The 23,000-nt window shown below is 36.6% G+C and overlaps 1 protein-coding gene across 1 annotated transcript in view; it reads left to right on the forward strand.

Annotated features, from left to right (window-relative positions):
• Nucleotides 1-23,000, forward strand: part of LOC138694565 (uncharacterized) — a 402,311-nt gene that overhangs the window by 366,378 nt on the left and 12,933 nt on the right. Inside the window, exons 2-3 of the mRNA XM_069818424.1 lie at nt 1,310-1,515; nt 7,364-7,499. Coding sequence (XP_069674525.1) covers nt 1,310-1,515; nt 7,364-7,499 — 342 coding nt within the window. The remainder of the gene's footprint in view (nt 1-1,309; nt 1,516-7,363; nt 7,500-23,000) is intronic.

The following is a 23,000-nucleotide window of genomic DNA, read 5'->3' on the forward strand; positions in this document are numbered from 1 at the left end:
TAGAATAAAATAACTATTTACAATAAACCATATCTGAACGAGTATCAATTACTGACCGAGTGCCTAGTAAGTTTGCGTTTGAATTCAATTTTATTTCGACAGTCCCTGACGCTAGCAGGTTGTGAATTCCAGAGTCTTGGCAGGGTTATTGTGAAAGAGGATGAGCATGAGGAAGTGCGACGGAATGATATTGTTAGTAGTATTGTTTCGTGGCGAGAGCGTATGTTCAGATTATGGTGAAAGGTAAATGAAGCGAGACGACAGGTACGAAGGAATAGAAGAGTTCAAGATTTCGAAGAGAAGGAGAAGTGAATGTAAATCTCTACTTTTGTCTAGTTTAAGACAATCTATTGCTTCCAGGGATGGAGTAATATGATGACATTTGCGAACATTGTTTACAAAACATACACACAATTTATGAGTATGTTGCAGTTTCGTTTTGTTGTCGCTGGAAAGGTCAGTCAGTAAAATGTCGGTATAGTCAAATTAGGGCAATACAAGTGTCTCCACAAAGGACTTTTTTAAACAACAGTGAAGATAAACATTTATCCGTTTTAGCACATGGATATTAAAATACATTTTTCTGCAGGTTTATATGATTTTAGTACCCGGTATCAAAACCTTAAAAGGCAATTGTGAGACATAATGTGACAGCTTCAGGTAATCTATATGGCGAATCCTCAGCCTCATCTCGCCGAATACCATCTCCCTATCACCAATTCCGTCAACACTAAATAACCAAGTACTTGATACAGCGTTGTTAAATAACCAAATAAAGAAAAAGAACATGAAAAACATAATACGAGAGAAAGGAAATAAATCTCCACTTTTCTGTCAGATTTGGATTTGAAGTCGCATTACGCTACCACTCGAGTCACAGCAAAGTTTTGAAGTCCAAGAACAGCATCAATTTTTACACGTACTTATAGGCCTACCTGAAGTCCTGTTACAATCTCCTACCGTAGTTTTGGGAGTCGTCTCAAAGCTCTACATCTTGGTAAAAATAATTCTTCACGAACTGTCTAATTAAGTGTTCTTTGTACACATATAGGCCTACTGATTCTCGCCAAGTTAGTCTGTACTGATCAATAAGAAATGGTGCCGTATTTATTTTTAATTCTTACATAATTAACAGAATTGACGTAAGATAACGTAAGTAAACACTGTACCGTCCAAGGCCGACATTTTCCTTCTTTATAAGTGACCTCCCTCTGTACCTGTGTACATGATGATTTTAGAAACACGGAAGTTTGTGTCTAAAGTCGACGTCCCACATCCAGTGGCTGATCTGTGTAATTGTTTATTACAGGAACCCGAGGCTTGAAGCTGTTGAGTCTGAATGTGCCGTCCACGGCCGACATCTTCTACCCGGTGACGCTGAGCTGCAAGTACGACCTGGAAGGCGTTAACCTGTACTCCGTTAAATGGTATAAGGATGACAGCGAGTTCTTCAGGTTCATGCCCGACTACGACCCTCAGAGCCAAGCTTTTCATACGCCGGGCGTCGCTCTTGATGTAAGCATTCCAGTAGCATACGCAACCCATGATGCAACACTTAGCCCTTGTTCACCAGTAAACTTTGAAATTTTCCACTTCACACTTTGCACTTGACATATTCTTCAAGACGAAAATTATTTGTGTTTCGCCATAATATGCAAAGAACTTTGAAAATTGAGAGTTATGTTTTTATATTTTACATCTCCAAAAGAATATTATGTCAATGCTAAGGAATATTGACTTAAGTAGTTCCTCATATCGAAGTATTTACTTATTCGGAGAAACTGCACCTAGTGTCCTGCAATAAATTTTTCAAAGTCCAATGATGTGACTCTGCGCATGCACAAGACACAGACAAGTAAAGGAGCTACCACACCGTAGATAAAGCTAGTGCACTAACAGTAACATGTATTTAAACCGTGTTAGCAGGTACATTTCACAATAGCTCAGGCTCAACATAACAAATCGCGGCAGTTATATTGCATCGTTTAGCGCCGTTTTCGCCAAATGCCACCTATGTACATGCATTTACTTCTCTGTTTAACTTTGTACAACAGTTTGTTATCACGTTACTATGTTTCAGATTTTTATTCCATAAAAAATTGAGTTGATTTGTCTTTATTGACTGATTGTTATTATTTAATATAGCTCCAAACAGCATCTTCTCCATGGCAAGGTAGCTGTCTACATGTTCAAAACGCATGTTGTCCACATTCCTGTTCTAATACGACCCTTGTCCAAATTAAATGTATTAATAAAGCTAAAACTGTTATGGTTCCCATGTTCAAACACTCAATACAATAATTCTAGTGATATAATAAATAATACTGACAAAAGTCATACATCTGCAAAGAAGATTTAACATTCCAGCTGTCCCCCCCCCCCACGATTTGTATGGCCTAGACAAGGAGCCGTTTAGAAATGGGCGCCTCATTTTTACAGTTAGGGTAAACTAGGGTCTGTTGGACAGTGGGCATGTTGGACACTCTGTACTTTAACGTGTTACCACGCCACTTGTGGGCACTACATTCTGCTAGAATGTGGTGCCCACAAGTGGCGTGGTAACACGTTAAAGTACGGAGTGTCCAACATGCCCGACTGTCCAACAGACCCTAGTTTGCCCTATTATTTATTTGATGTATTTATCCTTTTTAAGAAGTTCAGATGATATTCAGAGGTTTAATGGATGAAATATGATGTTGCAATAACTATGTAACTTTAATAAAATTGAGATTTTTCCACACTTAATGATGAAACATGCATTCTTCGTAATATACTATATTCACTTCCCGACATAATTTATATAATAAAATGATATGAAATAGTCACATTTCTAAACAACAGGGATAACACTGTACAACATGAAATTTTTCCGAACTCAAAAGTGGTGTGTTGTTTTCTCTTCTTCGCGTGTTCTAAATTTAAAACATGGATCTATTTTTATTAGTATCACCTAAGGTTTTTATTACACACTAGAATCCCTTTCTCTGTAACTGTTCCGTAAGGATGCATTTCGCATGCACCTTGGTTCGAAGGCTAATGTATAATCATTATTTTCATTTTTATCACATGTTTTACGATCCACTGGCATAGTTCAGGCAGTAGGTATGTTTGTCTGCTGGTCCAGGTTTGCACTATGTGTGGGTTCAATACTTCAGCTTCAGCTAATTAACTGGTTGATTTTTTCCGAGGTTTTCCCAACTGTAAGGTAATCACATGTCAGGACTGTCAGCATCTGATTCACGAATGCCACTCGAGCCACCTTTCGCACTTGGACAGTCATCAGTTCATCACATATATATGTCGCAAAATGGGCCAAGGTAAGGCTAAGGCTCTCGAAAAATCAAACCAAAATACAAATCAACATGAAAGAAAATACATGAAATAAGTGTGAGATGGAAAGGAGAGTGCTGGAGAAATAAAATTTGTAATGTTGAGTAAAACGAGAGGAGCCCGGAAAAAACTCTTACCCTTCGATTCTTCCCAACACATACAGAGTGAACCGTAAGTAATGTCATTAATTCTGATGGATGATTCCTTTAATAAAGAGCAATAAAAAAAGTCAAATACCATTTTGCTATATTTTGAACCTTTAGAGTTTCCAGAGCGCATTACTTTTTAAAATCCCTTTGGAGAACAAAAAATTACATTTGTTCCGATCAAATTTCTATACATTTAAAGGACAAAACTAAAATTCTTTCAATCATTTGTTATCATAATACACTGCTCTCTTAAATTCACTGAGCAGGTTGGGAATTAATTGAATAGCTTTCTCTACATACGCTATCAAAATTTCGTATAATTTTCTTTCTCGAAAATGAAGTAAAAACGAGCAAAATTGTATTAAACTATTTTGTTTGAAATGTCTCAAAGAATAATCCATTCAATTAATGACATTACTTGCGGTTTATCTATTCTGGTTGATACTGGAAATCGAATTCGAATTCGTAGAATGATCAGTCCCCGTCTAACACTGAGCTACTAGAGTGGCATACAATCTCATAGATATTAAGGATTTGCTAGACGGATACATTTCATGATGCCGGCTTGTGGTCTTAGTGGTTACAATTCTTATCGTTGAGCCACCTTGGTAGCTCAGCAGAGCGCTAGCTTACGACGACCGCAGACCCGAGCTCAACTTTCGGTGATGACGGAGTATTCATGATGGTCAAAGCCAACGTTGTGACGGTTTTTCTCGGGGTTCTTTCGTTTTTTTTCCCTCTTCATTCCACCAACATACTCCATAATTATTCTTCCTTTATTACTATCTCCGTTTCGAAAAACAGGACACCACTTGAGTTTGTGAGGCGCCAAATCGGCCGTCCACTGTTCTGGACAAATCTCACACCTGAAGGGGACTATGCAGTATTATAGACCACCATCAGAGGCTGTTTTATTCGGACTTTATAGCTGAATAAGGAATTCTCGGTGCTGCGGACGATAGAGTCAGTTCAGCCGGACATCACAATCGGCACGATACTCATTCCATAACGAATGAAGTGGCTGAAGATGCTTCCTTCCCTGCTCTATATTACCAACAGCAATATCAATGCTTGCCATCCGATTTTCGCGGGTTTGAAACCGACCGAGGGCGATGAATTTCTAGAAATTATAACAATCGCAAGCATAGCTTCTTTCGGAGATGGAGCAAAGCTTACACAATCCACCGCTGTGGAGTAACGGTTAGCGCGTCTGTCCATGAAACGAGCGGGCCCGGGTTCAAATCCTGGTTGGAGGTTTTTTCGGGGTTTTTCGTCAACCAATTGAAGCAGAATTGCTGGGTAACTTACGGCGTTGGACCTCGGACTCATTTCTCCATTATTAACTCACATATCATCATCATAATAATCCATACAATAGCCCAGGTTAAATGCACGGTGCGGCGTGGTGTACTTGTACAAGAGCGCGGCCTTTCGGCTATCCAATCATTCACAGAATAGTAGTGGTAAGCACAATAAGCCTCAGGCTGCAGTGCAAACGTCGGGTTATCCTTCGTACAAAGAAATTTAATTTTTTATAGCTTATACAATCCTTCTCCTGAATGAGAGGACTCTTCGCAGAATTTCCAGTCATTTCACGCCTTAAGAAAGTTCAATTTTGAAAGCAGCAGTATGGGCATGTATTAAATATCTGATTGCACATATTCGCCTGTAATGCACCCGTTCATACGTGGATCCATCTACTAAGGCTTGTATCATGAGTAAATTGGTGAAATTAATGATACTGGTGATTATGGTAATAGTGATGTCCAGAGCGAGTTAGACCTAAGTTACCGGTATTCTTACCTAGCAATAATGTTGCTTTTTGACGGGCAGCGCATTGGGTTTTCTCGATTAGTCATTTCTTTAAGCCAATGGTTTCCAAAGTGGTGGTCGTCTAAAGATCTGACGGGGGAGCGATAAGATTTATAAAATAAAACAAAAACGCTTTATTACATAAATTGATTTTTCACTTAGAAACAACCAATGTTGAACAAATTTTCATCAGTTATAAAGCAAAAAATAATTAATGTCATAAGTGTACCTGTTTTCCAGAACGTAGCCTCTCATATCTGAACTAAGTAGGTACTCGATATAGGCCTACAGTAACATAATTTTCAAACTCGAGGTTTCTCGCTTTTGTTTTGATGGTAATCAGCTAATCACAGACGAGAAACTTATTTTACATGAATATGAGATTGCAAATGTTATAAAAATTTAAGAGCTTCTTTTGCAAACTCGAGGTTTTTTTATGCAAAACTGATCAACACTCTGCGAAAAAAAATATCCATAAGTAGGTACATATTTCAATTAGTTTTTCTTTGATATATTTTTGGAATTTCAGCCAGTTGAACGCAACGGATTCGGTATCAGTCTGTGACTGTCATAATTGCTTTGACTTTCTTCCGGAAAATACTCAAAAGCTGTTGTTTAATATCGTATTCGGACGGAATCCACTAGTTTTGAGTAAAATTATAGTTGTTTACAATTTTACATTGATTTATATTTTTGGAATGAAGTCAAGAACCGGTGCGGTAGTGGGGGGGGGGGGGGTCCGCAAACTGAAGTATCGCACAAAAGTGGATCGCTTCTTCAAAAAGTTTGGGAACCACTGCTCTAAGCCCATGCCAGGACACAATGTGCGGTTTTTCCATATTAATTTTTTGCACTAAACTGGCGACACAATTTTACTGGCACTTTACATCGTCAGTCTACTTTAATGGGTTATTTGAACTACTGTATATTAAGAAATAAGTATGCGCCGGACACAGAGGAAACAACTATAACACTAAAAAAAACTAACGGGCTGCTCGTCGAAAATTTACAGTACAGTGGAAATGAAACAACCAGTCACTGTTTATGCGCTAGAGGGGTGATAGGTGAGGGTTAGAGATGAACAACGATCGAGAAAGCAAGACCAACAGCGCCCGCAAAGCCGAAAACCCTCACGACAATGTTCTATACATCGCGTCGTTGACGTAAAAACTGCTTGTGAGTGTTTCGAGACGTTGCGCCAGGATTGATCACTCCCGAACTCCCCAACGTCAAGCAGCCTTGAATCGCCACGTTCGTTTATACCCGACTGAACTTTTATCTATATAACTATTATATATGTATAAACAATCAAGTAGCTTATTTGAAACATCATCTCCACCTTTCAGTGTATAATAATCCGTTCCCTAGTCTTTATTAATTACTAGGCCCTTATTAAAAGGCTAGGAATTTTCTTTTCATATGTTTGAGATCAAGTGTGCAATCTCTAGTAAAAAGATATTAACGTTATGTTTTACGTTTCTTAGAAATGCAAATTTATTTGAGAATTTTTTTTTTTCTTTTTATATAACCATAGGTAATATATAATAGAATCAGAACACTTTGATAACTGAGATACTCGTACTGTGCTGTTTGGTCTTTTTGTCTCATTTAAACATTTATAAAGTTATTCAAAGTTACGAAATTTTTCCACGCTGACCAAATGCTATTTCGAGAATGATGAGCGAGACTCGAAGCGCACGAGAATGACGAGATGAGACTCGAAAGACAAATGCAACGAACACAGCGAGCGAGAGCGGCAGTTAGTTTTGTTCATCTCTAGTGAGGACATGCTGTGAGAGCTCCCTCCCGCATGGACTATCGCAAGGCTCGAAGTCAATGAAGAACCTTTCTAAGCACAACATTGACTCGTCCAGTCTTCTGCCTTTCTATATAATAAGTATCATATCGTTTTATAGCTATATAACCTCGTGGCTGGCTGGGTAAGGATGCCGATAACTTAGGTTTGACTCGTCCTGTAGGCCTACTACTCCGTGTAATATTTGAAAAAACTAAGGAAACAACTCATAGGCCTAAACAATTTGACTGCACTATCCTTTCTCTCTCTGTTCCAGTTGCAAAAGTCCGACAAGAATAAAGTGACGTTGATCAATCTTCACTTCAACACAAGCGGAAATTATAAATGCGAAGTGTCTACAGAGGCGCCCAACTTCGAAACTGTTGCTCAGAGCTCCAATATGACGGTCATGGGTAAGTGATTATAATAAATTATACACGCGAAATTCTGCAGAAGCGACTAACTTTGTCCCAGTTGCTCAGAACAGCATGGCAGTCATACATAGGTAAGTGACAATATTACGAACGCGGAATGCCAGTAGACACACCCAACTTTGAAACAGCTGCTGAATGTTCCAATATGACTGTCACGAGTGACACTTGATGAAAGTAAAAATGCTCACTGACGCAACCATATTGAAGATAATGGTGCAATACTATAAGATGATGGTTATGGAGAAATGACATTTTGTTGTTCAACATTTTTATATTTGTTTTGCCGTATGTTAACTCTTCTCAAGTTTTATGAATTTTAGAAAAATTGTATTTCGAAAGATATTACGTAAAATTACTTTTTTAATTATGTAGACCTCACATCATTTACTCCATATTTCACTGTAGTTTTTTTGTGTAGGATTCTGTCACAATTTTTAGATCCAGTTATTACAGTATATCTAGCATTAGGAATAATGATAATAATAATAATAATAATAATAATAATAATAATAATTTTAATAATTTTATTATTATTATTATTATTATTATTATTATTATTATTATTATGAACAACTTTTAGACATAATCCTTATTATTATTACAGTATATCTAGCATTAGGAATAATGATATGAATAACAATACAACTATCTTTTATTTCAATAAACACGAGTAGTATAGACATATTTCCAGTCCCGTAGCTTGCCAGAAGTTTACAGAACACCGGATTCTTAACAAACGTAACAACATATTATCTACTGCGAAACTTTTTGACATCTGCTGAGTAATTTTTTTTTTTTTTTTTTTTTTTTTTTGCTACAAACTATGTTATAAAATTCGACCTTAAGAGAGAATATTTCCAAACAAATGGATCTAAGCTTGTAAATATATCCGTCTTGCGACAGCGGTTACCAACCTACGGACTGTGATACTTCACCTAATTTAATCATTTGAAGAGTTACAATGCATTTCTGAAATTACTATTCGTCTCTTTATTAAAATAAATCTTTCATTGCACATCACTAAGCTAAAACTAATTTTTTTAAGAACACTGAAGCCTTGGTAGCTCAGTTCACAAAGCACTCACTCACAATGACTCGGACCCATGTTTAAATCCCGATGATGCCGGAGTGTATTTGTAGTGGACATAGTCCAAGTTCCTGAGGATTTTTTCGAGGTTCTCCCGTTTTCCTCCATCATTCCACCGTGACTCTCTATTTCACTATTCGTAATCATCATTTTTATGGTATTCACCCAAAATGGTGCTGCGTAATGTAGTATTTTGACTAGCCTACAGATGGCATTTAGCTAAGGAGGCCGGGGTGAAAGGGCTCTCCAATGGGACTTCATCGGACTCTTATGCTTACATGACTGCATCGACAGATGACACCACACAACTGAGTCACAATATCTACAAAGAAAGCGGCCGTTCGGACCTCAAAAACATTCCTAACTAAAGGAGTGGTAAAGTGCAAAGTAAGCCCATTCAAAGCTGCTCAGGCCACGCCTCCGTATAAAGGAAGTAAATGACCACTGCAGGTCCACGAACAGTAGTTTTGGTAATGCTACTGTACTGTGCTACAAGCGCAAAAAGGTGCGGGAATTTCAAAAGACTTCTCTTCACCTCCCCTCTATAGTATTTTTATTATTTACAAAAGACTTCTCCGTTAATTATTTACAAATTTTCCGCACCTCTTCATTATATTACTATTTATATCAATGTTTGAAATGTAACCATCCCTATTAAAATTTTGATTTTTTGTTGTTGGAATAAAAATCTTGAGCCAACACCATCAGCATTATCAGAACGTGATATGCCAGGGAGTGAAGGAGAAAAAGGGCTGTGAAATATGAAATCAATTAAACATAACCAACTAAATTTGTTGTGGTTAGAATGCATTAAATTTATTTAGGTAACAATATTTTTTTCATAAACATACAAGATATTTTGTTATAACTAACTTCTACTTTTTAATTCCAATGCAGAAAAGATTTCATGATCCTAAACTCACTATTAGCATCACAGGAAAGTGTTATACAAACAAATTATATAGGCCCTAAGTATATAGGTTGGATAAAAAGTTATGGCAACACTGCTGTCACGTGACGATGGTGCATTCAAGAGCTGCCAGCTGTGTGGACATGAATAAGGACCGTTAGATGAGTTAGTGCAGCCTGAGGCGACAGTATTCTGTCAATCTACTGCAGTGTGTAGAACGTTGACTTTCATAAGGATAGTGCGAGCGCCCTAAGACCATATTCACAAAACTAGAGCAACGTTCCTGGATCAAAATTGAAATGATACGAGGTCGTAGTGCACAAGAATGTTTTCAGGAACTGCGTGAAGCATGTGGCGATGCAGCGTTGCCATATCGCACAGTGGCATGATGGGTTAAAGCGTTACGGGAAGGCAGGGATGCCGTTCAGGACAACCTCCGTACAGGACGACTCCGCGTGGAGGACAACACAGTTCAACTCCTTGCTTCCCTATTGGATGCTGATCGCCGATGGACTGCGCGTGAGTTAGCAGCGGAAGTCGGAGTATGTCACAGAACTGTGCTCCACATTTTGCAAGACATTCTGGGTTACCGCAAAATTACAGGGCGTTGGATACCCCATGAAATTTCCGAGGTTTAACAAAGGCACCGCTATGCAGTCGCACAGGCCTTGTTGGACCGGTACCTACCAAAGGAAAGATGACGACTTTCTTGGACGAATCGTCGCTATGGACGAAACCTGGGCTCGCTCATACGAACCAACCAAACTTGAAACGTCAATCAAATGAATGGAAGCATTCTTCTCGTCCGAAGAAAGTGCGCCCTACACAAATGCTGTAAAGGTGATGTTCATTGTGGCGTATGACATTGATGGAGTAATACTGCACCACGCTGTACCTCCAAGGCAGACGGCAAACGCGGACTACTACTGCAGGTCCCTGCAGCACCATCTTCGTCCAGCCCTCAGGAGAAAACGACGACACTTGGTGGTACCCAGAATCCCATCATTCTTCATGATAATGCAAGGAGTCACACCTCTGCTGCTGTCAAGGAACTCTTGCGCCGCTGGCAAGGACCTCTTGCGCCGCTGGCAATGGGAGATTCTGGAACATCCACCGTACTCACCCAATATGAGTCCATGCGATTACGATCTTTTCACCAAAGTGAAAGAACCACTGCGAGGGACCCAGTACAATACCAGTGATGAACTTTTCGTGCTATATGGCGGTCAATACGGATCATCAACAAAGATGGACGCGCTGATGGTGTACGACGCCTTCCAAACATTTCGCAAAAGGTGATAAATAAGGGGAGGGCGACTGCATTGAAGGTACGTAAATGTTTTACCCCTGTGAATAAAGTCATGTCAGAAATATCGAACTGTTGCCATTACTTTTTATCCAACCTTAGTGTATACTTAAGTCTATTGGAAATCAGAGATTATTTCATAAAAACATATTTAAAGTCAGTTTATTTAATTTTCTGAAATTTCTAGATATATCATTAGAGTTATTATTATGTTATGAAGAAAATAATTTCGAATCATCCCCAGTAGAAATCGGAGTCTGCAATGTTGTATTCGTATTGTCTTATAGAAATAAATACTGATGTTTCAAATAAGTGATTACAATATGGTAAGCCTTGTAATAACATTGAAGGCATTGAATGCACATATTTTTTTAAAGTTTAACACTTAATGGCATTATGCCAGTTTGTTCGTAATTTTCTACATTGTATATAGCCTTCTTGGTGGGAGCCTTAACTTCTCACCTCACCCTCTGAGCCGTCCTGGCCTGTCATAAGGTTGCCTTTACCTTTATCTTATACCTTTTGAATAATAGTAGTTCAGGATAATAACTTATAAACTGTAATATCATTTGTAACATGATAAAATCACTGAATTGAGAAACAGGTAAAACTTATGAGAAATGATGAGTCACATTCGTGAGAATAACTTTTACTGTCGCTGTATGTAATATAAAAAGATGTGTTTGATAAAGAAAGAAATACATTTCCAATTTTTTTCTAAACACACGTTTTCAGCGTCTCTGGTACCGACGAAGTCTTTTCTAGCATGCTATATGTCAGTCACGCAAAACGGTTTCTTGATCTTGTTTATATTTATTATCTACACGCTAGTGCAACCGAGAATGATGCACAAGAAATACAGCCATTTATATGTCTTCACTTACAAAAGTAACACAAAATTGCAGTTCCGTTTATTTGAAATTTAATGCAACTTTTCTTTAAAATCGTTTTTCACTTAAGATAAAATAACAAATGCAATGGAGTGTAATATACAACATGTCTCCACATTCCTATGCTTCGCATAAGTTAACTTCGAAAACTTCTACAAACAAGAATAAAACTTACAAATATCTGTCCATAGAATCTACGAATTGCTGTGAAAATAATGTTCATCGATTATTAATGTAACCCTAACCATTACGGAATTTGAACAAAGAACGCTTTCGTTTCCTATAAGGAAATTTATTTACAGCTATATGACTGTAAGGTCTACCTCAAACTTAACAAGGGCTTAAGGTAGCTATATCATTATGGAAATAGAGCGAATAATAATATTCAAATTACATAAGAATAAACCTGGAGTTTAAGTAATATGAAACTTTGAGTTGCAAAATGTATTCTTTCTTTGCCTCGAATAATTTAAAATAGACTAAATAGAGGAAAAACGGTTGACCACAATGAGTCTCTGTTTGTAATAAAGGTTTACATATTGTTCAAAGTTAGTTATAAACATAACTTTTGTATTCGATAAGGATTATGTATAAATAACTTTCACTTAAACGTCTTGTTTTTTTGTCCTACCGGTGCTCTTAAGTGCTTCAAAATACGTAGCACAATTTGTTAGAATTCCGCTATAAATTTGCGTCTTCGTGCGCAATATAGAGTATGAAAGCGTTGTTTTCTTATTTAGATGTTTAGTATATGCTTTCATTTCTGTATTTTTGTGATTCAGTGAAATAAACTATAAACAGAAATAACTTTTGTACCACAAAGAAAAACTAAATTGTTAAGATTCGTATGAAACGCACTATGAGAAAGAATCTGTCATCTTCATAAAACCGATTTTTTTTATTTACTCATGTTTCACTAAGATATAAAGTGGAATATTGTCATATCATAATAAAATTTCAGTTCTGTGTACATCCTTATGTCTTTTTTTTTAGTGCTCTTCTAACTTAAGTCTCTACTCCACTAAATTATACTCGGTCATGCAAGTTAATTCGGATAGCATTACTTATAAAAGGCAATTTATTCACAAATTTAAATAAATAGCCGATCTAAAATATTCTGCAGAACTCATTATTCTCACACAAGCATGTTAAAAGGAATCAAGTTCAAAAACGAAAATATATTTGTTTGTGTTGGAGCCGCGTGGTTTTACTAGTCGCAGTTTTATTGGAGTGATGTGATTGGGGAATTGGTCGGGTACAGATATGATTTACATTTTAGGCTTCAGTTGGCGACTTAATTAGTGATCCTCTACTGTGATAATTAGAAATTTGTGTGAAAATGTTCCATTGGCGTATACACAAAAATCGTACTGGAATTGAGAGATTCTCGCAATAACTAGACAGTGGATATGCTTCAAAAGTTGATTCGGTGTTCGTTTGTGGAATTAGTTATCCCATGAATTTGTTATTGATAAGTTCTTAGACATGATGTGATGGCACCAGCGCGATGTATAAATACCGAATAGGACCCGTGCTTCGAAGCTGAACTCGGCGTGGGTTCGAAACGGTTTTGGATTGATTAACTGCTTGAGTTTTTTATTACTTTTCTCCAATTATTACCAGAATTGATATCTTACAAGGTATTTCCTAAGAGTATATGAATTTCAGAAAATTTCATAGCGAACACTAGACTTATCTCTTCAAAATACTATCTTACTTTCACCAATTCCATCAGTGCTAGATAACCGTCGTAAATACCTATAAAACACGATGTGCGTTTATGATATTAAGTTAGTGCTTGTAAGCTACCTATTTATATTGTTAACAAGTTCTTTGATAAAATGTATATTTGAGACACTAACCACGGCTGGAATTTATATTATTGACAGGTTCCTTATTACGATGTATAGGCTATAGTCATGGTTTGTGTTTCTGTTATTTTGGCTTCACTTGACTTTTCCGGAACGGATGCTTGCACTTAGGCTTACATTCACCCATTGTAAGACTATATAGGCCTATATTAAGGTTACCATATCTTTGTCACAATTTATAAGACAGATATCGATATATGAAAATAGCTATTTATGAGACAAGTTCGTAAAGGTTCTCCTTTTGGCGCCACTGTAAGGTTTCTGAAACGAGGCGAAGTCGAAGGCCAAAAAGATGACTTTACGAATGTGTGTTATACAATGTTTTTCTACGATAGCACAAATTTACATTAAATAAATATTTCAAGGTGGAGAGGTTATAAGATCACAATGTCATGACCATCTAAATCAAGAATCATTAAGAAGTAAGTATCCATGGAATAGCAGCCTGTTTTATTCATGTTCAAGATTTCGTGGCCGTCTAAACCGGCCACATAATCAACAAAGCGGTTAGAAACAGTTGAATGATAAATCTTGTTACAATGAATACTACACACAGAACAACAAAATAATAGAAGTACACGGCGCATGTTGCGACAAGGAAGCAGAGAACAAATGGTGCGCTCCTGGTGGTCTGGCAGTGAAGCTTAACATTTGAAAATTTGAGCGCGATATTAGTGGTTTTGTTGACCAAATTATAAAGATTGTTAAAGATGAATGTTATTATTTTAGTGTGTTTATTTTATTTAATGAAGATAATAAGTAAACGTTTCAAACAGAACAATTATAAATAAAATATTAGTTGTTCTGATGAAATTTTCACTTATTCCCTTAATTAAATAACATAAACATACAAACGACTCATAAAACAGTCATCAGGCTCTCATCTCAAAAGAAATATGGCGACTATTTTTTGTTCTGTGTGGCTTTCTGTTACCTACGAGATATATCTCGTGTACAACGGTGTTTTCCACAAGCATCCGATCAAAAAATTCCATTGAAACGTTTAGCGCTTCCGGTGATCGGGCAACAAAACAACGGTCTGCACAGTCTTGCTACAGGAAACTCCTCTCTCAGTTTCATCCCCCTGATGCTACATGCAACTTCAGAATAATAAGTGCTAAAATGTAATTATAAATGTTAAATTTGTTACTTATTTGTAATATTTAAGTAATGAAAGATCGACGTAATGCATTAATTTCTTGCTGAATGAATATTACATTGAATATAACATTTTCTTTGACAGTGCGTAAAATGAATAGCAGTACCTAAAGTGATTACATACTTTTAGGCACTGGTGTTTTAAAGACTCACTTTGGGCACTGATAACAGTGAGTAAAATGCAATTTTACATAGGCCTACTATCGTAGAAAAAACTACTTTTAGCATTTGTATTAGTTGCATTTCACTCATATTGTTTTTACACGCCTTAAAGAATTAAAATACTTATTCTATTTAAACACTAAACTTATTCATTCCACTTACCGCCTGCTCATACTACCTGTATTTTTCACAAGAGTGAATATTTGCAGCAAATTCCTGATAGGTCATGTTGAAGCTGGTTAATATAGCAAGTATGACTCTAACAGTTTCTAAACTCATTCTGGACTTCTTGACTTTTCACACATGTTCACCGAAGAAAAAACTTCCTCCACTTAAGCATTACTTGCAGGAAGACACAAAGTTAGTTCAATCAACTTCTGGAGTTGTGCATACGGAATCATCTTCTCAAATAAAACTTAAAGGTATCACTCCGTTTTGAATAAAGAGTAGCATTTGTTTCCTTCCACTTCCCTATTTTCTCTGAAGTTACATATTTCATCTAGCAAGCATTTTTATCAAATAAAATATCTCTATCCAGTCAAGTCATAAGAGACATTGAGAATTCTATTGTGAAATATGAACCATCTTCTTCGAAAACCAAGCCAAGACAACAACCAGAATATGATAAAGCTCCATTTCTCCCGAAAACCACTGAGGTTCTTTAACGCTGTATCCTTACTCTAATTCAACTAGTTACATCACATTGGTACAACACATTTCATATTTATATAGTAAGGTAAAGTACCCAAATAAGAGACAGTGCCCTAATAAGAGATACCTTGTTAACTTCTCCGGTATAATTTGCCATCTCTCGACAACTATGGTAAATCAATGTTTGTGCTTCTAAGGCATCGTGTTCTTTGTCTAACCTCAGTTGAAAGTAAGCAACGAAGCTGAGAGCAAGAAAAGTAATTTTTCACACTTTGAATTTTTTACTGGTTTTTGTTGAGGAAGAGAACAGCAGGTAATGTCAGCTACAACAAATTTATTATTCATTTTATTAAATTGCTAGCAAAATGTTGCATATAATAGGTAGATTGCTAATAAGGAAGATAATAATTTATGACCTTGGGTAGCTATTTCATTTTTATTTACTCCGTTTCCTAATAAGAGATACCTGGGGGTCCTATAAAGAGATAGTATCTCTTATTTAGAACCCTTATTTGGTATTATTATGATGCTCACCTTTGAGAGTTTACGAAAAGCGTTAATGCTTCTAGTCGTGTCAGTTGGTCTGCCATCAACGTAATGAAATTATGAAAGATTAATAAGAACTATTAATTAAAATTAATTATGAATTAGGTCAATAATTAATTATTCATTGTCCTCAATTATTCATTACAAAAATTACTAATTGAAATGATGAAGTTATCATTATTAATGGCTAAAATTAATTATTCATTGAGATGACAATAATATCAATAGCTAAAGTCAGTTAAAATCAGCTAGTCCGACAATATTTACCTTACTTAAATATCAAAACATAAGTGCTTAATTCGTAAAATATTCTCTATACAGTACATTTAAAATAAAAATATTGTGTAATTATTAAAACTATTAAATTTAATTGTGATTCCTGATTTCGAAAATTTCGTTGGACCTGTGTAAATATCGCCACTACAGCCAGTGCCAGCGTTTGTGGTGCGTGTTCTTGAGCAAAACGCCAGTCAGTGAGCACTTGTTGCCAGTGTAGCTGAGAACGGTAACACCCAACACGTCACGTAAGCAATCTGCCAATCACAGTTGTCAGTCTTGTTGCCCACTGACTGCGTCAAAGGCAAGACACTCGCATTTTGCGTTTCTGAGATGTGTCCTTGAGTACACTGACCAGTCAGTGGCATCTGTTGTCACTTCGGCTGAGAGTGGTACCACCTCCTAAACAGATGTGACGTAAGCAATCTGCGAATCACATTTGTAAGCTTTAATGCCCACAGACTATGGCAAAGATAAGTTACTCGCTCTCAACGTTCCCATTACTTATTTCACGCGCCAGAAACGGTGACTTTGGTTATACCACAGTTAGGCCTACAGAAGCAGCAGCAACAGCAGCAGCAGCAACAACCACCACCTCAAGAGCCGTAAGATTCAACCAATGGATAGTCGCACGTAAAGTCATCCAGGGCAGGAAAAGGAGCTATCATAATATCAGTTCTGATCAGAAAAAAACGAGTGTTTAGATAAGGAAAATCAAAGAAAAGACGGAGCTCGCAAGAAGTTGTTCGAAAAACAACAAAAATCACAAAAAAAAACTCAGTCCAAGAAGTACTGCTTGAGTTCGTCCAGCGATGAAGAATCCGATGTGGAAATGGAATTAATTAACTCTAGTGACTCGGAATGTGGAGAAAATTATGATGATGGAGAGTGCTTATTTTGCACTTGATTTTTTTCAGAGGACACCAGGGCTCAGGGGGGAGAAATAGATTCAGTGTTCAAAATGTCGTCGTTGGGCACACGAAGACTGCAGCACTGAAGATGAACCTTTCGTTTGTCCAACTTGCTCAATACAGCGAAATAAGAATTTTGTCAATTAAAGGGGTCGGCAAAATAAGTGCAATCAACTTAAAATTAAAATATGGAGATCGAAATTTAATATTCTATCATTTTTCTTTCTCTACCAAAATATTAACGTTAGCAATAGTAGCCTAAATGAGATTAGTACATTCATGTCCGATTTGATCCACTTTGTGTTCTTTTCGTAAACCATCCTAATTTAACTTGGGAAAATGCCAAATAAACAACAGAATTTCTGTTGTGAGGAGTTAGGTCACTGTTGAACTGACCTCTTCCATTTTAAAATGTTCCTGAATTTATTAAAGTATCTACATGACTTCACAATGCTATATATTGCTTCAATTTTCAGCCAAATGATGATAATTTTTGTCCATGTTCAAAAATAAACTTAAATGACACACGTATATCTTATTTGGAACCCTTTTCAAAACATCAGTGTTTCCCACTTTTACTTTTTTTTATAATTTAAAATAATAATTTAAACTGACTAAAATTTGTATTGTCAATTCTAAAAATAGACGAAATGCTGTATGTATTCCACTCATTCAGATTAAAAATATCTATTCCCATCCTCATTTATAAGCAGTTAAAAAAAGTGTCTCTTATTTGGGTACTTTACCTTATACTAATGCTATCTTTAAAGTTAAAAATAGATGATTTAAAATGTAACGGTAAATTTTCTCACTTCACCATGACCATAGTAATATTCTCTTTCCCGTTAAGAGTTTGGTGACATGAGTGTTGCCATTCACATTCCGTAATTGCAGCAATATGCTTGTTCTCATGGATGCTGCACATGACGTTTGATGCAGTACCTAAATAAATACAGTCCTTAAATAAATAACTTCTCACTAATTAAAATAACAGATCGTTATGTGAACAGATGATCACCAGCCTGGAACAACTCGATAAGATAATGGAAAATTGTGGTAAGGTGTATAAACTATGGAGCGTAATGCTGTATTTTGTCATGCTCGATAATTATATTAAATTATGTAGCATAAAGTATATCTTTAAAATAAATGTACTGTTACTAGAGGTGATTCTACTTGCAATATCATCCGCTGTGTGTGGATCTCTCATTATTTCATTGCTCCATTTGTTATTATTGTTATATTAGTTCAATTACCTCGGTGTACTTTGAAGTTATATTTGAACACAGTCGTCTTTAAAATCTCAATGAGGAGAGCATGTAACACGAAGCATATAAGAACATTATATTCCACCCTTAGGGGAGGACGAGGCTCTTCAGTACACGGGAGACGATTTTTTAACAATAATCATTAGGCCTACTTTTTTTTTTCTTTTTTCTGTATGAAAAACTCAGGTTAGACGTCAGTCAGCCCAGAAAACAAGTTATTTTAGTGTATAAAACGTGCTTATGATATGATACACTCATACCTACACACACAAACACACATACATGTCTCTTAGCTATTCACACCGATAGCAGAGTAACGATAGTGAACCCCAACAATCACCGAAACCTGGCAGAAATGATAAGAACGGAGGTCAGAAGATTAGAAGACGACAACTGGACCGTCCACTTCACATCGGGTTAAAGCTCATGCATGCTGGTAAAGACGAAAACGAGCTTGCTGACCATCTAGCGAAGGAAGCGGCCTACAGCAGCTCAGTGGACATTCGCTACAACAAACTTCGAAAAAAAAAAATGCAGTGATTAGTGCGTTAAATGAACGAGGTGTACAAAAGTGCCAAAGTATGTTGGATGCATTAACGAAAGTAGAAGTAACAAAAACATTTTTTTTTTTTTTCCATATATAAAAGAGTTACTAAAGAACTTAGAATGAGTTCAAACTTCATGTATAAAAGAGTTACTATAAAACTTAGAATGAGTTCAAACTTATCAACCATTATAACAGGTCACGACAAACTGAGAATGTATTTTCATAGTTTTAAGGTCATACACGATCCAATATGTCCCTGTAAAATTAGACCGCAGGCAGTCAATAATATTCGAGTACTTTGAGAAAGCGAACTGTTTACAAAACAAAGACAAGTACTTAGGGTTAACATAAGGATAGCAGGAGGAAACTGGCCTATAACTGATTCTGACCTAGCAAATAAGTACCTACACAAAACTTTTCCAGAAATTTGTAAATACTTTAAATTTTGAAATTCTCTAAATAAACCTACAATACAAATCATGTAACTATCACACAAAGTAGCTATGAACATGTGGAAGATGAACTATAATCAAAAGTGATACTGGAGAAACTGAAGAATTTTACATGGAATATATTTGTCTCGGGTGTGAATTGTGTTGTGTACATAATGGTGGTTGATACTTTGGGGTCTAATATGGTCAAAATTTCCATCCCTCTTGAATGCATTTACAGATTACTGAAAAATAAAGAATATTATTTTTTGTGTAATTTGAGTTTTTTCTTATAATCGTAAATATTTAACCGCTCTCATGTTACATCGTTTTATTTTATATCTTCCCAAATGGATCACCCTGCAGAATAAGAGTACCTAGAATTATTGAAAGTAAATATTATTTTAATCCAAACAAAATATAATGAAGTCCAGGTAAAATTTTAACCCCTAGTAATTTTGTATTTTATGTCAAATGTTGTGCTTCAGTGTTTTTTATCGAATAGTTTAAAGAACTGTCAGATTTAGTGCTGAAATCATCCTATTTTCATTAACTTACGCCTGAAAAATTTGGAAAGTAAATAGTTACAACATATAAATTAGTATGTCGTGCAGAACTTAAATATTAGACCTGTATTTCGAATTTCAGGAATACAACGGAAGTTATTTTCAGATAATATATTTTGCTTCTCTTGCTTGTAAGTAAGACCTTTGCCTACGTGCCAAATTGTCCCATCTTCCCCTACACGACCGTAACTGCTCATTTCTCCTCCTCCCTGGAGCAGTTGAGAGACTCACTCGATCAGTTACATTGATGGATGATATGTTTCCTTCCTCTGCACCATCTTGTTCTCGCGTTCTTCTCATTCCGGCTCCTCTTTCCTCTTCCACTCCTTCATTCCCACTCACTAATGCCTCTTCTTCCCTCTTCTCATCATCATTTGTATCACTTTATCAGTGGAACAAATTTTTATGCTTTTTATCTTCCACCATTTTTTATGATTCTCCTTCGTATTTCTCCAGGATGGGAGACACCACAGGCGAATTACTCGCTGATGTGTTGATTACGCCCTAATTCATCAGATGAAAGTCGCGAACCTCTAATCGATGTCTGCAGTTTTAGCGATTTCGGCTACGGAGTGAAAATGTTCTGCTTCATAGGTTTCGATACGTGGTACAGAAATTGGTCCTTCATAATGCAACGCACTTAAACGTTATTGTAAATAAATTTAAACATTAAAAAATGCAACATAATCATAAACTATTATCTTCTTGTTTTGTTGCTTTATGTAGAAATATTATGTAACTGTATCTATTCGTGACACGTAAGGCTAACAGCTAGGGAACATAGTGTGCTGCTCCTAGTAGTTGCCCTCTGTGATCTAGTGCAGCGGTTCTCAACCTATGGTACGCGTAACCACTGGTAGTACACGAGTCACTGCTGGTTGGTACTTAAAGTGTGAAATAAAAATATAAACTATCATAAAAAATATGGTTGTTTTTTGTATATTTTATAGAACACTATCGAATAAATTCAAACAGTAACAGTTTCTTAATTGAACTCGCCTAAATAAAGTAAACAGTTATTGGTATTGGAGCATAGAAACGTTAATTATGACCATAGGAGCAATACATGGCATTTTCTCTTAATAAAAAGTGCACTGATCCGAAATCTAATCACTAAACAATTTCAGATTTTCATGTGTATTTTAGAGTCACAATGTTTTTATAAATCATGAATTCATGACGCTTATTAACTTTATGTCTAACTTACACAATTTACACGGTAATATTTATTTTCGTCCTTGACTGAAAAATAGTCACCTCCGAACTCTGTTACAAGCACTGGCAAAGTCGCAGATTTTATTAGCGGCATTTTAATACATTTTCACAGTACCTTCATTAGATCACAACTGAACTCCTTCCAAAGGTTTACTTTTTAACATAACATAGGCATGCCGTGTCGAAACAACTTATTAGAATGCAGTAAACAATACAAAACTCGTACCCTTTAAACTTACAGGTTGTCCCTAAATGATTATCTGCGTTTCATAGTTGTTTCATTTCTCTTAATTGCGATATGTATATAAAAACAAACCTTACATGAGTTTAAAGAGGAACTCTCCGAGTTTTCATACTGTACTTTATAAGTGTTCAATGTGAGCACCATTCGTCACACGGCACACATCTAGTCGATAGTCGAATTCGTTAGCATATCAGGAGTGAGACTCAACAGCAGCAACAATCCTTCTTCTCAAATCTGGCAGGTCGTCAGGTAGCGGTGGTACGTATACCTACACTGTCCTTCACATACCCCACAGAAAGAAATCACATAGTATGAGATCGGGATATCGTGGTGGCCATCGGGAGAAAACCATGTCATTCGGACCGGCACGTCCTACCCATAGTTGGGGAACAGCATCGTTCAACCAACCCCGCGCATTAAGAAGAAAATGAGAGCACCGTCTTATTGCCAAATGAAGTCTTGAGGTTCGAACTCATTCAGCTGAAGGAAAACATAATACTTCAGCATAATTAGGTATGAAATGCCTGGCACTGTTTTTTCGCTGCACAGTAACGACGGAACTGAACTTGCAAACTGCAACACACAAAATGACTTATGCACAGGACTCATCATTTTATAAATTTAACGCTGTGATGCAATAAAGACGAGAAACAAAAACGCTGCGCTCAGGATATGAAACATTCACAGTTGTTCTTTCATTACACGAAAGAAACACACTTCCACTTTTTTTTGTAAAGCAATGCCAACCACCTAAAACTCCCGATAATTATTTAAGGACACGGTGTAGAGAACAGAGCTCCCTTCACTCGACGTCTTTCATTTTGCGTACGAACCTGAAGATACATCAGTAAAGTAAACGACTAACGTCATCCTATAGCCAGTGTTCCTTAACTCTGTAGCCTCCTCTAGGCAATGGTTGGTGTCCAGACTTCGTTCCCTAGTAATATCTAAGATTCCTTTCATATTAGGTTTATAAATCTAATAAGACCTTTTTTTATTATATCGCCTGTACTTTCATACAATGAACGTTATTCAGTAATCTGACAATACAGTGTCTAGTAATACATAATTTAACGCATTCAAAGTAAAAATAGCTTTTCAAGGGAAGGACCCGGGACGGATCTATGTAATTAGACTTATTGGCCCATTGTGCGCCCTATATAATATTATTGTTCCAATTCGACATGTGGTATGGGTGACACTCGTGTATTCGATGCTGACGGGCGGGCCATCCTGCTTCAGTCCTGACAAAGTCATGTCTCATTCCTAGATGAGCACCTGATAAACCTCAAGGCACAAAGCTTCGAGTGCTTAAATCCTACATCTGCATCGAATATAGCCTACGTACTACCCACCAGGTCTTCAACCCAGCCTAGTTTTAACTATTTTAGATTATAAAAGAAATGAGAGGGAGATAGGGAGAGATAGTGAAATAAAGGAG

Source organism: Periplaneta americana, chromosome 2 (genome assembly GCF_040183065.1).
Source record: "Periplaneta americana isolate PAMFEO1 chromosome 2, P.americana_PAMFEO1_priV1, whole genome shotgun sequence".
NCBI classification, from domain to species: domain Eukaryota; kingdom Metazoa; phylum Arthropoda; class Insecta; order Blattodea; family Blattidae; genus Periplaneta; species Periplaneta americana.